This window comes from Spea bombifrons, chromosome 3 (genome assembly GCF_027358695.1).
Source record: "Spea bombifrons isolate aSpeBom1 chromosome 3, aSpeBom1.2.pri, whole genome shotgun sequence".
In the NCBI taxonomy this organism is placed as follows: domain Eukaryota; kingdom Metazoa; phylum Chordata; class Amphibia; order Anura; family Pelobatidae; genus Spea; species Spea bombifrons.
The window spans coordinates 76,843,899-76,859,743 of record NC_071089.1 but is presented as its reverse complement, the minus strand read 5'-3'; the positions used below and the strand labels follow the sequence as shown (position 1 = coordinate 76,859,743).

General features: G+C 36.9%; 1 protein-coding gene across 2 annotated transcripts in view; it reads right to left on the bottom strand.

Moving 5' to 3' along the window:
• Positions 1–15,845, bottom strand: part of HMGCLL1 (3-hydroxymethyl-3-methylglutaryl-CoA lyase like 1) — a 33,422-nt gene that overhangs the window by 5,654 nt on the left and 11,923 nt on the right. Inside the window, exons 5-8 of one of the 2 annotated variants that reach the window (XM_053460067.1) lie at positions 12,412–12,507; positions 10,246–10,394; positions 4,368–4,431; positions 383–571 (exon numbers count right to left, since the gene is read on the bottom strand). In XM_053460067.1, coding sequence (XP_053316042.1) covers positions 383–571; positions 4,368–4,431; positions 10,246–10,394; positions 12,412–12,507 — 498 coding nt within the window. The remainder of the gene's footprint in view (positions 1–382; positions 572–4,367; positions 4,432–10,245; positions 10,395–12,411; positions 12,508–15,845) is intronic. The other variant, XM_053460068.1, reaches the window with a different exon arrangement.

Here is a 15,845-nt window from a genome sequence, read left to right as displayed (position 1 = left end):
TAGTGCTAAATAAATAGAAAACCATGCAAATGCATCTGGATTGATGCGTTTGGAAAATATAGACTGTTATTTCCTATTGACACCAAGACTGGGTCAACCTTGCGGGAGAAATTTCACGGGGCTAGCCCTTTATAATGTATAAATCGATGCTGACAAGTTGCAGATCTATCTTTCCTGCCAACACCTACTTTAGAGGGGAAAAATATTTACAATTCATTTGACTCTTACAACCGAATTGCTAAATACGATGACAAATAGCTTACATTGTTATTGACCACATACATCAACATTAAAAATTAGTTTTATGGTACAGCTGAACAATTCAATGATTACAAAAGTGAAATAATGTAGCCAGTTTTTTTCTTGTTATAATTAACTGTACCTGCATTGCAGTAAGAATGTTGGCAAGAGCCTGGCCATACGTGTCATGACAATGAACAGCTAGAGCGCTGGCCGGCACTTCCTTCATAACAGCTGCGAGCATCGTTCTCATGCTACCAGGAGTTCCAACCCCAATTGTATCGCCCAGTGAAATCTCATAACAGCCCATACTGTACAACCTTTTGGAGACCTAGAGAGAAATTGTGTTTTAGAGAAAACAAAATGGAATTCAACACATTTACAAATATTGGTTTTTTTTTTACCTTTTAGATAAATTATATTATTTAGTATTTCTCTGCACACATATCTTTGCTTATTGCAGATCTGACATTCTATTATTTATTGGTGAAACTTCAACAAGCCCAAAATATTTTTTGTCTGAATATTAGAATAAAGATTATGAAATACATTTATTTAACATAAGAAACTGAGACCATTATATCTTCCAAAGAAGTACTCCAAAGACTGAGTTGCAAATCTTCTGTGACGAAGAAAACCTTTAGTAATATGTATATAGGTCACCAAGAAGCCTTTCAAGAAGTCACAATGGATTAAGATTAGAAACATAATTATAGATATGGTATAAATAAGAAAGGAAGCAAAGGGAAACTTTCTTGCTTACGTCTGCTTTAAGATTTCCATCCATACAATTACAATGCCTCATGAAAAGGATAAATTATGCTAGTGCTTATATACAAATGCCTGGATTGTAAGAAGTAAATATTAAATATGTAAAATGAAAATACCAAGTAAATCATTGGGTTTGTGTTATCAATACCTAAAAATATAGTGATTCCATAAAAAATAAATCTATCACAGAACGTAAACAAAAGCAAGTGTACACCAGCTCAAGAAAGAAATAAAAATACAAACACTACACAACTACTAGGCATTTCAATTAGTAATACAGTTGTTGGGCTGGTATAGGTTGGGTTAACATTTCAACTGCCTATGTTCTGCATATCACCTAGTATACAACAGCATATACAAAATACATATCAGGTGTGGCTTACTGTTCTTCTTTCTGTGTTAGATCCAGTCTACATCTTGTATGTATTGTTGAGTTCTTGTATTCCAGTTTCCCAAACCTTAAGGGAATCAGCTGCATATACCTCTCAACAGCAACAACAATGTTGAATGACAAACATTCCTTACTACAATGCTTGAATTCAGGTCGGGGGTCAGTTTGTATGCAGTTTATATTGTCATGAATTGAGTAAACACTTGATTAAGGCACAAAACACGTAAGGCCACTGTTGGGATCTTGCATAGGCTTTGCATACACTGTTCGATTAACTGTGACATTATCATAAGTCATCACGAGGAGTAAAAGTGTGCCTGCCTCAATAACCTTTTGGACTAAAATGTTGGGTTTTCCTGGAGTGCCTGGGATAGAGCACCATCAGCTTCCTATCAAGCCCACAGGGCGATCCAAAACAAATGTACCTGTTTCTCCTAGAAGTGGTAGCCCAATATACTTTATTAGTAGTAGTATTATTGCAGAGATTACCCCCCAATATTTATGTATAAAGCTCATCTGTAAAAGGTTCTTTTGAGATATGTTATGAACTCATTCTTTACATGTGTTTGATGATAAAATGGATAGCCAACAAAACATAAACTACTGCTGTACAGAATCATTAAATTGCAGCTGTAAAAAATAAATACATAAATAAAATAGAAAAACCTACAAAAAAAAACCTTGACACACCAAGAAGGATGTGAAAAACAAATCCCTATAGACCGAAGACAATCTGTATAAATCTCTGAATTAAAAGAATTAATTAGTAATCTGTTCTAAAGGCATGAACTACTATTGAAAGAGTATAATATACACGCAAATAGCCAATACAGGTCATAGACAATTGTTCACAAAGCTGAGCAAAAAAAGGTTTGTGTTTAATGTGCAGCCTTGAAAACTTCTTTGAAAGAATACAGGAGCAGCACATCACAAAGCCACGGACAGCTGCTATCCTACATTCTTACATCATCCCAATAATGATAATCACTGCTCAACATTCTCTAGCTGCTTTGACCTTCTGGAGATAAAGCCTTGCTTTAAAACATTCTCAGGAATTGTATCATCCAAATACTCTTGTATAAAGAGACTAAATTACTGAGAGCAAGAACAATTAGTAAAATCTAGGTGAGAAAGAAAAACATGTGTGGGGATATTGTTATGTTGATCTGAAATAGGTTCAGAAATTAAGATGCTATACTTTGGCAGACACTCACCACTTTTTTGCACTGCCACCACGCGTTGGTATAGCGTGCCTACCTCCCTGGAACATCTCCAACATATGTTTGATATTTTCCTATTAAACTTGTGCACTTGGATTGGAACCATTTACTATCTATGGAGAATGTGCATTCCCACACAGTGAGAGATCTCCCTAATCTGTCTATTTTTATATAACAGCTAATAGCGTAGTATAAATCCTCTACATTGGGGTGTGATAGTGATATTGAGTACGTTTATGTATCTCTAGACTAATCGGTCTATATGGCAGATACCACTCACAAGTATTAAATGATTTGCCCAGGTCTAGCACACATTTCTGTAGTTTCATGACCAAGATACAAAAGTCCAAAGTTGGGCTTTTAATATCTACTGATGTAATAAAACTTTTTGAAATGTAGATATGTCAATTTCTCAGCCTCTTTACGAAACTTCCCTTGTAATTGGGTAAATAAAAGAGCACTTAGCAGGTCAAAGACTGATTAAACATTTGATGAGAATTGTTCATATTTGGATCTTTAATAGAATACCTCAAAGCTCCCATCGGTTTGTTTATCCTTTCTTTTGTCCTCCCCATTTCTTAATCTTCCCAGCTGAGTTTTAGAAATAGGCATAAAAAATGTAAATGTGTTCCATAGGGTAAGATCTGAAACTTTTTGCAATAAGCAGCAGGTATGTAAAGAGCAGGACTGCACAAGATAACAAGGCCCAGCTGACACAATCACAGTACAGCAAGAATATCAAAGCTATGTAAAGAGAAAGCAAATTTGGTAAAGGCCTTGTAAATGACAGCCAACAAAAATACCTAATGGATGTATAATTGAATTATAGTCCACCATAGTGGGCCTACCAGGAGGATTTTTTTAATACTTATGAATCTTAGGCAATAAACAAAAATATGGAGTAAATGGATTATCCCTATCCAAATATATATTTTTTTAAATGGTTATACATTTTTCCTCCGATGCTAATCTAGTAATGTCCTTAATCAAAATCTGTAGGTCACCCGATGGGTCCTGTTCCAAAATTCTATAGTGGGTCAAATCATCAAGTTGTCGGTTAGCTTCTCTCATATAAAGGGAAATATCATGACAATGATTTCACCCTTGTCTGCCTGAAGATATAATATTAGAATCTACTATGAGTTTTATACTTAGAAAAATCTAAATGACAGGAGGTTCTCTGCAGTATTGTATTAATGATTTTTTTTAACATATCCACAATCGTCAGCACAAAAGGCTTGCAGCCTAAGAGAATGGAAAAACTCCTCTATGTCAACATCAAATTTAAGACAATCACCATTAAAAGTGACTACAAAATGGAGACCCTTACCAAAAACCAAAGCACTCAAAGGTCTAAAAGAAAGCTTAATCACCAATGATTTCTGTTGGGACATCTCCGTTTCTCTTCAGTCCATGGCTGTATATTGTCCCTGGATATCATGCTCCTACCACCCCTTGTCTTCCCTTTCAGGGTGAGGGGTGCCAAAAAAAACCTCTTGACTATATGTAGTCTCAGATCACACTTTAGAAGCAGATGAAGTTTGTGAATCAGTCTTGGTGTTAAATTCAAATCTATTATCACATCGTCTTTTATTATTTGATTTACTTTGCAATTGTTGGGGGACTACTAGATCGCTAGCATCCTTCTTTCAGCAATTTCTACAAAGACAAAACTTGATAGATCTCTTCACATTAACTCCTTTAGCCTTATTTATATTATAAACAAATTTGTGACAAGGTCTTACCTCTGCAACTTTTTGGGATGCAATCTTTCCCTCATAGGGACAACCCAACACACAAGAGACATACCTGCAGATAGGTTAGAAGGGTAGCAATTAGAATTTAAGACCTGTTTTGTGTTCTTAATTTATACTTTAAACCATGTTTAAATACATTGCATGTAAAACTAATGGGAAATTGATACCAGATGTTAAAAATTGGAATGCTGTTATCTAGCCCAAATATTTGAAAATGTGCTGGTAGCTCGTAGACCTGAAATTTGAAGACGTTCCTTGAACAGTCCTATATAAGAGCGCATCAGACCATTTCAGGATTGGCTGTTAAATGTGTATAGCGTTTAGTGTTTGCATGATAATGGTTTACATTCTTCTGAATCTACTATAGTTTGATAAACTTAATTTAATGTATCTATTCTCTTGTTCTGTTTTCGGCTGATGTATGCACATTATTATTTTCTGCTCTATAGGATTTGCATTGATATTATAATTCATATTACTTTTTTGCTAATGCATATATTGTTCATTCATCAGGAGATGTTTGTTGTTCCTGCACATAATAGAAAAATAGAAATACAGAAATAAAAAATAGAAATAAATGACTCACTCACTAATGCATTAACTCTTTGCTTCTAAGGTATATCTACATAAAAAGTGGCCTTTATTCATTAATTTTCAACCCATTCTCTAAATGTGCTATATAAATGCCTAGAAGTAAAGAAGACTCAAATGGCCCACAAACCTTACTCTACTGGCAGTACCTGCATTACAACTAGCTGTGTTAATTGTAGCCCCCTGAAATATGTAAATCAATACAAAAGCGGTGAAAAAAATTCAATAATTAAAACATAATCTCATTACAGGTGTATTTAGGTTTTTTATATACATAATGTATGAATTTGAATCAAATGATTTCTTCTTATTTATATTTTGCACATATTAATTTATTTATGATTCCCCCACACATGATATGACAAGGATATGATGTCATATTACAAGCATACCACTTGCATTACAACAGAAATCCCACACCCTGCTCTGCTCACTTACAGAATTCAGTAGAAACAAGTCATAGTCCTGTATAAGCATATAGCAAAGCAGGAAACAAACACATTGATTGGAAAATACTTTTTAAGGATCTAGCCTTCTTATTAGGGAGGTTTATCATTATAATAAGAAACAATTAACTCCATAAATCAAAGCTGTACCTCGATTCCCAGTAACTGTTTCTAGGGAATGAGTAATGACTCTACCTGGATTCTCTGGACTCTACAGCTGTTACGTAGATCCACATCTAACATGCTTCACAACTGAGAGCTTAATCAACAGTGGTGACCTGGTCACACAACATAACATTAATCAGAAAATGAAGTATGTTAATTGCTTTAAAATATAACCTCATTGCATATACACATATTTGGGGAAAGTTCTAAAGGTTAAAATAATTTAAGGGGTTCACCGTGATTCTTAAATTACCTTTTATTTCCATTATACATTTGTGTGATCCTTCATTAAATGTTTCTCATGATGACTTAGCCAAACCATATCAATAAGTGTACACAATAGCAAACCATGTTTCATGCTACTTGCACTCAGCTATGCAAAAAATGCATCAATGCTGCATGCATCTATGAACAATAAGAGATCTGTAAAATATAATTGAGGAATAACGTTGCTCAGATGCTGGAACTTCTAGAAACAAAAGTTGAGTTCTAAAATAATTTATTAGACATGAATATGGAGACATTTTTGAATATGGAGGCATTTTTGAATGATAATGAACAGCAACTAAAAGTTCTGTTGCCAAACTTGAAGGAACTATGAAACGTTCCTGAAAAAACTCAGGAGGACAATAAACTGCAATTGTTTCCAAACTAGGCAAGCCAAATGGTACTTATCTACCATCAGTTTTATGTAAATTTGTATAAATAGTCTGGAAGCATTATCAAATTTTGTTGATAAGCGACACAAAGATATCAACCTAAACAGCTGCTGAAAACATTGAGAATAGATGAGTGTCTGCATAAAACTTTTGATGTGAGATATTTTGCACATGGTTTTCATCACAAAGTTCCCCTTTCTTTTAAAATCTGCCATTGGTTATCATATATCTCAATGATAAAATTGTTTTATTATATACATCTGGTTAGACTTCTGACATTTTTCCCATGTGGGCCAAAGACATTTTTGCCTTATTTCATGAAATCATTCTCTATGAAAAACTAAACTACTTTTTAATACCATCGCTTTGTTCTTTAATTTTAATGTAATGGCTTGGTTATCATACATTTGTCTATTATAGCTAAACGAAATCTGTGATGAATTAGCCCATATTATCCTTTCCCCATCTAATTGCTATTCTCCAAACATTCTCAGCCATACACAATGTATGACCAAAAGTATGTGGACACTGATCCTAAATATAGAGTTTAAATGCTTCAGCCACACCAATTACTAATAGGTGTATAAAATCAAGCACATAGGCATGCTATCTCTATAGATAAACATTAGCAGTAGAATTGGTACTGAATAGCTTAGTGAATTTAAAGGTGATTATAGCAGTGGTGTCACTAGTGGGAGGGGGTACTGTGGCTGGAGCACCAAATCTCAACTTCTTAGCAAAATGTATACGAAGACAAAGACACACAACACACGGAATCTTCGTGTTCGTCTTCGTTTGCTAATCTCCCTGGTCGCTTCCCCATCTAGCATACCTTATCTTGGCTGCATCGCAGGAGTCAATGGGAGCAGAAATCCGTAGGTTCGCCGTCAGGAGTTAAAGGACCGTGCGAGCGACTCTATTGGCTGATGCTAGAGGAGACCCCTGCCGGTGACCAATAAAGTTGTTCTTATGGCCCTTTAACTCCTGATGGCGAACCTATGGATTTCAGCTCCCGTTAGCCCCTGCGATGCTGCGTCAGGAGTTAAAGAGCCATAAGAACGACTTTATTGGTCGCCGGCAGGGGCCTCCAAAAGCCCTTGTAGGCGAGCAATAAAGTTGTTCTGATGGCTCTTTAACTCCTGACAGCGAACCTACGAATTTCCACTCCCGTTATCCGCGCAGCATCGCAGGGGTTACCAGGAGCGGAAATCCGTAGGTTTCTCCGCCAGGAGTTAAACACCTTTAACTCTTGGAGCGGGGAGAAAGGCCAAGTTTTCCGTCAGGAGTTAAAGTGCTGTGCAAGCGACTCTATTGGTCTCCAGCAGGAGGCTCGTCTCCATCAACCAATGAAGTGCAGGGTTGATGGCAGAAGAGGTCCCTGTCGGCGACCGATAGAGTTGTTCGGACGGACATTTAAAATCCTGGCGCCAAAGCTGCTGCATAGTGCATAGCGAGTTAACCCCGTATTAACCTCTTCTAAAAAAAAATGGCGAAAAACAAAGAAAAAAACTTTCAAGTATGTTAAGCTATGCCATAGTAAATATCAAGCCATGATTAATACTTAAAATATAACAACAAACTCCAATTAATTTAACAACATACCCATTAGGGATGAATACATTTTAAGAATGATCATAAGAAAAGATTCCAGATGGCAGAAACATGTTGTTCATCATTACAGTAAGCCCTGAACAGTGCTATGTTCTAGATTAAAGAAATGGACTTCTTCCAGAAAATATACATTGTTCGTATCCCTCATGTGTTCATAGAAGAGGCATGCTTTTTCCAGTGCCAGTTATGACGGTTTGGACATATTCTGGAAAGTGTTATTATTACTTTGAATTAAATCCAGAAATGTAATTAGATAACTCCGCGCATAACTGAGAGTTAAGGAAATAAAATGTACTAAAGCTTAATTGGCAAGTGATCCCACTTAGTCAGATCTACATTTTATCACAATGAGTTTGCAGGTAAATCATAAGGGGATGCTTAAAGCATTAATATTGTATTTTTATAAGAAATGATTCTACTACAAAAAAAGGGCCTAATATCTTTATGCAATTTCTTTATTATATTTTATAATTTTATCTTCTATAGGTAGTTATTGACATATTGATGTATATTTTATTTTATTTGTGGGTTCCTATTCAGTTATTGCTTCATTTTCTATGTTAAAATACTCAACATAACAATCACGTTACACAATCTGCAACTAAAGCAATACGCAAATTCTAACCAAATGAATATAGTGTTTAATATTTGGTTAGAACATGACATTTAAAATAAAGAGGGGTTTGCAATCTTTACTATGCAATTTACCTAGATCACCTGATGAATTTTATATCAAAAACATTTTTAGATGTGGTTAAAGAAGCAAATATAGGAGCAAGATACTCCCTCATCTTGATTTTTTCAGCTATTACCGTATTTGCTCGAATATAAGGAGACACCCCAAACGCTGAATATTAATTTAGAAAAAAAAAAAGAAAATGCCTGAATATAAGACGACCCTATAGGAAAAAAAGTTTTACTAGTAAGTATTAATTCACGTAAACTATTTTTTCATATTTAACCCCTTAAGGACAATGGCCGGTCCCTAAACCCATTGAAAACAATGCATTTTGAGCCCATACATGTACGGGCTTTGTCATTAAGGGGTTAATAAACATTTGCCAACATGCCCACCCCCAGTTATGCACACCTGCCCCCAGAAATGCCACTCTGGCTCCAGAAATGCCTTTCACCCCCTATATGCCTCTCTGCCTCCAGAAATGCCTTATACCCCTATATGCCACTCTGACATATAGGGGGTTAAAAGGCATATCATGGGACAGAGTGGCATATAGGAGGTATAAGGCATTTCTGGAGGCAGAGTGGCATATAGGGGGTTAAAAGGCATTTTTGGAGGAAGAGTGGCATATAGGGGGTTAAGAGACATTTCTGGAGGCAGTGGCATAAAGGGAGTTAAAAGGCATATCATAGGGCACTCTCCAGAAAAGCCTAATGCCCCCATATAACACTCCCCGCCCCCTCCGACTTACCAGTGTTTCTGACTTCCTGGTGTCTAGTGGGGGCAGCGGGTGGAGGACCGCATTAGTTCCGCCGAGGCTTCTATGACTGAGCACCGGAAGGTCATGTGACGGCAGTGCTCCGTCATAGAAGCCCCCAGCGGAAGTGCCAGCAGCAGCAGGGGTTCTCTGCGTCCATCGCACAGACGTTCGCCGGCTGCCAGAGAAGAGAATTCCCTGCAGTGGTACTTTGGAACCTGAGCGACTTGCCATAATTTATGAGCCCAATTTGGACAATTCCACTTAGGGGTGTACTCACTTTTGTTGCAAGGTTTAGACATTAATGGCTGTGTGTTGAGTTATTTTGATGGTAAAACCAAATTTACACTGTTATACAGGCTGTACACTCACTGCTTTACATTGTAGTAGAGTGTCATTTCTTCAGTGTTGTCACATCAAAAGATATAATAAAATATTTATAAAAATGTGAGGGGTTTACTCACTTTTGTGAGATACTGTATGTATAATGTTTTAAGCCATAAATACCATAACAAGTATTTGGCATCAATTGAAAATGTAATGCCTCCCAGATGTTATGCAATTTTTTTCTGCACATAAAGAAAATTAGATCACCTTTTAACGAAAAAAAAGAACCATTATTTAGGACAAATGCAATCCTTGTGTACTATGCTCTGGATACAGAGCCAATCAAGCTTTTCTTATTGGGTAAGCTCTTTGGGATTGGTCCAAATGCATAGAGAAGTTGGTCTCCTAGCAAACTGAATTAAACCCGTATGTAAAGGGTTTTATATTGAAAGTAAAGTTAAATTGAAATTACATACATTTAATTGTCAGTGTTAACATTCTCTTTGGAAATAAAACTTAAACATAGCTTTTTCAGGTGCCAAAGATAAAACACCAACACAACCAAAAAGGTGTGTATGGAAGTAAATACACATACCTCATAATAATAAAAATAATAATGCATAATAAGTACCCGCGTACAGGAATGTTTAGACTACAAGCCGTCCTGACAACATCTTCAAATTTGTTCATGCTCTCCTCAATAGAACAATTAATATTCTTTTCACTGAATGATTGTGAAGCAGCTCCAAATACAGATATCTCTGTTGCCCCTGCTGCTATCTGAAAGGGAAGCAATGAAAGCAAGATTAAGCAATTGTTCTATTTTATTGACTAAGAAAATAAAAAAAGAGTTGTAATCAGATATGTTTCAAATCATATATGCTTCCACATTTGTCTGTCTGACAAACAGCATCTATACATTTTTTCCAGCCCTGGCCTAAAAGCATTGATTTCGATTTTATTCATTGTGTTCATAAAAGAAATTCAATCATTTGTGTCCTATGTTCTTTAAGCGCTTTCTGGGCCAGCATCCTATGCAGTTTCTAAAGGACATGTGCAGAGCATATGTGACCTAACAAGACAAAAGCACAATACATTGTTTTAAGATATCACAAGTGCAAATGTGCTAAAGATATAACACAGTATAGCAGAAGTCTCCCATCAAAGCATTAACATTTTAGATTTTAAAAAAGAATGAATACATTATGGCATATCAAGAAAAATGTGAAACAGAGGGTTTACTTGTTAATGTAACACACAGTCTGATATGTTACACAAATATGAAGTATACCTATATCAGAGTTCATATACCTTACTCATTATGCATTGGCGCACCAGGGAGCCTGATCCCTCTGTAGGGTGACCTGCCTCCGGCTTTGTGGTAGAATACATGCCAACCCTCTAGACATATGCAGCCACTTAATATGCCACTTAAAAGTAGAAAAACAATCAAAAGGAAACTGGTGTGTTCTATTGTTCTGCTGCTGTATACTGCTGCAACACGGACTGTGGTTTATTCACTAAAGTGTGAGTTGGCAGAAGATTTCAGTGAAGTAAAACCATGGGCTTCCTAAAAAAATATCATTTATTGTGGAAGGTTTTCTGGTTTTCGGACAACAAATTCAATTTCCTGCTTGTTCGTTTACGCCGAAATTCTCATGCTCTTTCTCATACTCTCTGCCTTCTCTGTTGACCATTTCCATGTCCTTGGCTCTGTGCAGTGCAGCTCCACTTCTTATCTTGCATCTTCTTGTTCTTCTGTCTTCTCTCTTCTTTCTTCTTCCAGTGCTCCAAAAAGTATTTGTTCTTCGTCCACTTCTCCCTGGACAACGGGACAAGCACATGTTCTTCCAGTGAAATGGCGGAGCTTCAGGGCACATCCTCCAAGTTCATCGGGAGGTCTTGAGTATGAGAGATAATTCCAGGGCCAATTTTAATTCCTAGTTCTGCCCTAAATGTCAGTGTCAGAATGACTGTCAGGATTCCACCCTGTCCGCCAGGAATCTGTATTCATTTTCTAGGTGTCATTTCCGCAGCAGCCTCTAGAGGCCACCTGTCTGTACACAGCACTGTGTAGGCTAACGAGCTGACCAGCTGCTTCTGCTTGCCTGGGTGTAACCCAACCCCTTAAATAGCTGCTTCCTCTTCCATTTGAGGCCATTGCATTGCAGTTTAGCAGCCTATTGCTGTGGCTCTGTACCAGGTCCTGAATCATTCCTGGCACCCTGCTTCTGATCTTCAGCTTCTGATCCGACTTGATTTTGACCACTCTCCTGCATACCGTATCTGGCTTTTCTAAGCCCAGCTACACAGAACAAGCCCCTGTCAGTTCAGCTACTGAAAGGGCTTCCAAGTCATGCGCCCTGCCAGAAGGGCTTCCAAGTCGTGCGCCCTGCCAGAAGGGCTTCCTGCCGTGTGTCCAGTGCCCTGCCGTGTGTCCAATGCCCTGTCAAGAGACTTACAGCCTGTACTTGCCTTCCGTCCAGCTTGTCCAATGCAGACCCTATCGTACTATTCAGCCTGTGGTGTGTTTCATTTCGCCTGTATCATCCTTCTAGTTATAATACATGGTGGGGTACACACTGAGCCTCTTGTATCCCCTGCGACTGGACTCCCACCTGACCTGCTTACCAGAGTCCTGACAATGACAGATCCAATTAAATATTTTGAAGCACATACTCACCTTTACCATAGACAACATTTACATCTACAAACTAAATTATTTTTTTTCCTTTCCTTTAACAATTGAATAAATAAAAAAAAATACGGAGAACTAGTACAATCAAAATGTACTTACTGCAGAATTCAGTCCATGAATATTTGGTGTAAGAACGGGATAACGCAGACCAGGGTGCTTTTGTATAGCTTGCATAACCTCTGTGTTATCAGACATCTAAAACAAAAAGATTAGTTGTTACATATTAATGTGTTTTTCCATAGCATTACATTTGAATTGGTTGAAAGATTGGTTGCTGTGAATGGCACTTTCATACAGTTGAAAACACAATTTAAAAAAAAGACAATATCAATTTTCTTTAAACTTGTAAGGGATAATGGAAAAAGAAAGAAAGAAAAAAACCTTAACATCTGTAACTACCTACAAGTATAAGGAGTTTATTAGCGAGAAAGAAATAAATATTTTAATCTAGTTTTTAATTGCATTGCATTCCTTCTGAAAACAGGAGGGAGCTCCAATAAAACAAAACAATGGAGAAAGCTCTGCAATTCTGTTTTAAATTCACTATTAGTTTCTCATTCTCACTTTGTTCTCATCTTCTCCAAGTGCATTATTCTCTCCTCTTCAGCACTCTTCAGAGTACTTCTGCAACAGTGCAGACTCTCCATGCACACCCAAGGAGGGAAGAAGTTGTCCCCGAGGTGAGCACGGAGGGTCCTCCCTGTTGCGGAAGTAGTCTAAAGAGCACTGAAAAGGAGAGAAGAATGTAGACAGGGAAGTGAACATGGATGTGGTTGTTAGAGAAGGCATCCAAATTTCCTCCGTACCAAAAAGGCAGAATTAAATTGGCTGCCCAAAAAAGAATGGACCAAAATAATGAAAAAAAAACGAGTCAGAAATGGTTTTGGTCCACGTGTATTGCTTTCATATTTATATTTTCTGGTTAAGTAAATGTACTCAAACTGGTATATAAAAGGTAAAAAGATACAAAATAAAAGCAAAAGAAAATCAATAGTTCAAAATCAAATGAATGCTAACTGATATTTCTTAGCTAAATAAAGACTTTTTAATGATCATGTTTGGCAGCTGCTTGTACATTTAACATAGAGACTCCTCATTCTCCTCAGTCCTCCACAATCATACATATATCAATGACAACTGCTCAAGTGGCAATAGTTAGTGATTGCAACAAAACAGAATATTGTAAATGGGCCAAAAACAAAGAATTGTTCAGTTAGTGTTTAGCCCATTTGGTTTCGGCAAAGAATTCTGTTTTCTGGCTGTCTGTTTTGGGTGAAAAGGGGGGGTTGGGGGCTTTTTAAATTTAGGAACAGCGTCCAATATTTGTCTGACGTCCACGTTCAATCTCATTCACTCTCACACTTTCATTCACTCTCTGAATGTCTTCCTACTTTCTCCGCTGACCGATTCCATTTCTTGCATCTTCGCTCCTTCTCTAGCATCCTCTTTATCGTCTTGGTGTTTCTTTCTTTTCCTTTCCATCTTCTTTCTTCGTCCACATCTCGACAGACACGACCTCCCGGTGAACTTCCACAAACATGGTGGCACTTCAGGTGACATCCTCCAATCGAGTAAAGCATATCACTGGAAGTGCCATCTTTTTTGAGGACCTTCATGGGAGTTAGCTTCAGGCAAAATGGCAGAGCTTCTGGGCACACTCTCTTCTCGATGCTCCAATCAGTGGAGAGAATATCACCAGAATCTCTGCCATGGGAGGGCAAAATGGCGGAGCTTCTAGGCATGCCCTGTCCCCCGGTTGGAGGTTTCCATGCTCTACAGGGAGCATTAACCATTCATATATTAAAAAATTATTTTGGATTTTTAGTCTGTTCACTAAGCAGGCAAATGGTCAGTCGAGTTTAGGGTTAACTCAACTGACCAGACTCGCCTCCAGTCACATGCTAACATATGACTTGCATTCCTTGCTTGAAACACACAAAATAACACCCCTGCTACATTAAAATAAAAAAATTTATTAAAAAAATAATTCTCTAGTTCGTAAGATCATTTGAGTAGGGCCTCCTTTACCCTTTGTGTCTATAAAAGTCAAAATTGGTGTTATGCACTGATATGTACTGGTGAGTGCTTGCTTCTTCCAGTAAATGCAACTGGGTTTAGAATGAAATGGGGCAGAAGTGTTATTTTCTACCTCCAATAACTAAATAATCCATGTAGTTTAATGCAAAATGGATATCAATAAGCTTATAACGTTAACAAATCAGGTACCTTTAAGCCCCAGCCCTATCACATTGAGAATTTACCAGTAATATATTACTTGCAACTTTCACACCTTATTATACATTACAAAGAACATGGCTAATTTAACCCACATTCTTACAGGTACAGTAAAGGAACCCTTGTGATTAATACTGTGTCCAAAAGAAACTCATAATTTGCATTTTAGACCTAAAACATATAGCCAAACTGTAAGTAACTTCTGTTGATTCATTATTTAGTGTTACATTTAGATATTCCTGTGTTGATGACATTTACTAATCAACCTAAAGACCAGGTGCAGAAAATTAATCTGTGTTTCATCATTAATATCAGTTTCAAGTGTTTGATATTAATTACTTTTGATCTATATTACGATTAGTTACAAAACTAACCTTTGGCAGAATGAGGGACAAGTACGCTAAATCAGTCCAAGACAAGAATGGCCAGTTTTTTGTTTAACCTCTATAGGGCTCAAATCTGTTAGAATCCGTATGTGTTTTTATTTAGAGTTGCTTCTGTTTCTCATATTGTGTACTTAAGTCTTAGATTAACAGAGTTCCTACCAAGATTAGCAAAACTATATGGATGTAATGGAGTGGAGTCAACTATGTTCCCTAAATCTAGTTCACGCTGTCTTGGGATTTAACCCATACATATCAATACATACATCTGAAATATAACACAATAAATAAAGGATATTGGCTGATAAGTTTACTCTCGAAAACTTACCCTGCAGACCTTACTTAAAATAAATTAACTAAATATACAACATTTAACCATGAAAGGCAAAGGGAATAAAATGTTTTCTGGGGTTTAGAAAACTCTCTTAGAAAACAAATTGTAAATGAAAATGAGATGTTACATATAGAGACCAAATCAGGAGAAAAGTGGTAAAATTAATAAAGCTGCTGAAGGAACCAACTGGACATTCCTGATGATGGGCCCATGTTTACCACTCTGAACCAGAACTGTTCCAAATACATAACCACTCTTATGTTTTTAAATTTGTAGAATGAAGTCTAGAGTCTTGTGTAGAAGTGAATCTCTTTTATTGGGCCAACACAGAAAAAAGATGTCAAGTAACATAAGCTTTTAGAACTACTAAAGACTGAAAACTGAAATGTATGTGGCTATAAGGGTGGTACCAGAGACAAAACAGTCTATCTACATAGAATTATTTTTTTATGTTAGTATATACAGTATACAGCAGTGTATCAATATGAATAGTGACTATAAAAGTGAAAAGTACCCTGAAATACAGTGCATAACAAGTACTATCAGTTGAAAGCATGAGACTTTACCTACTCACTCCTTGT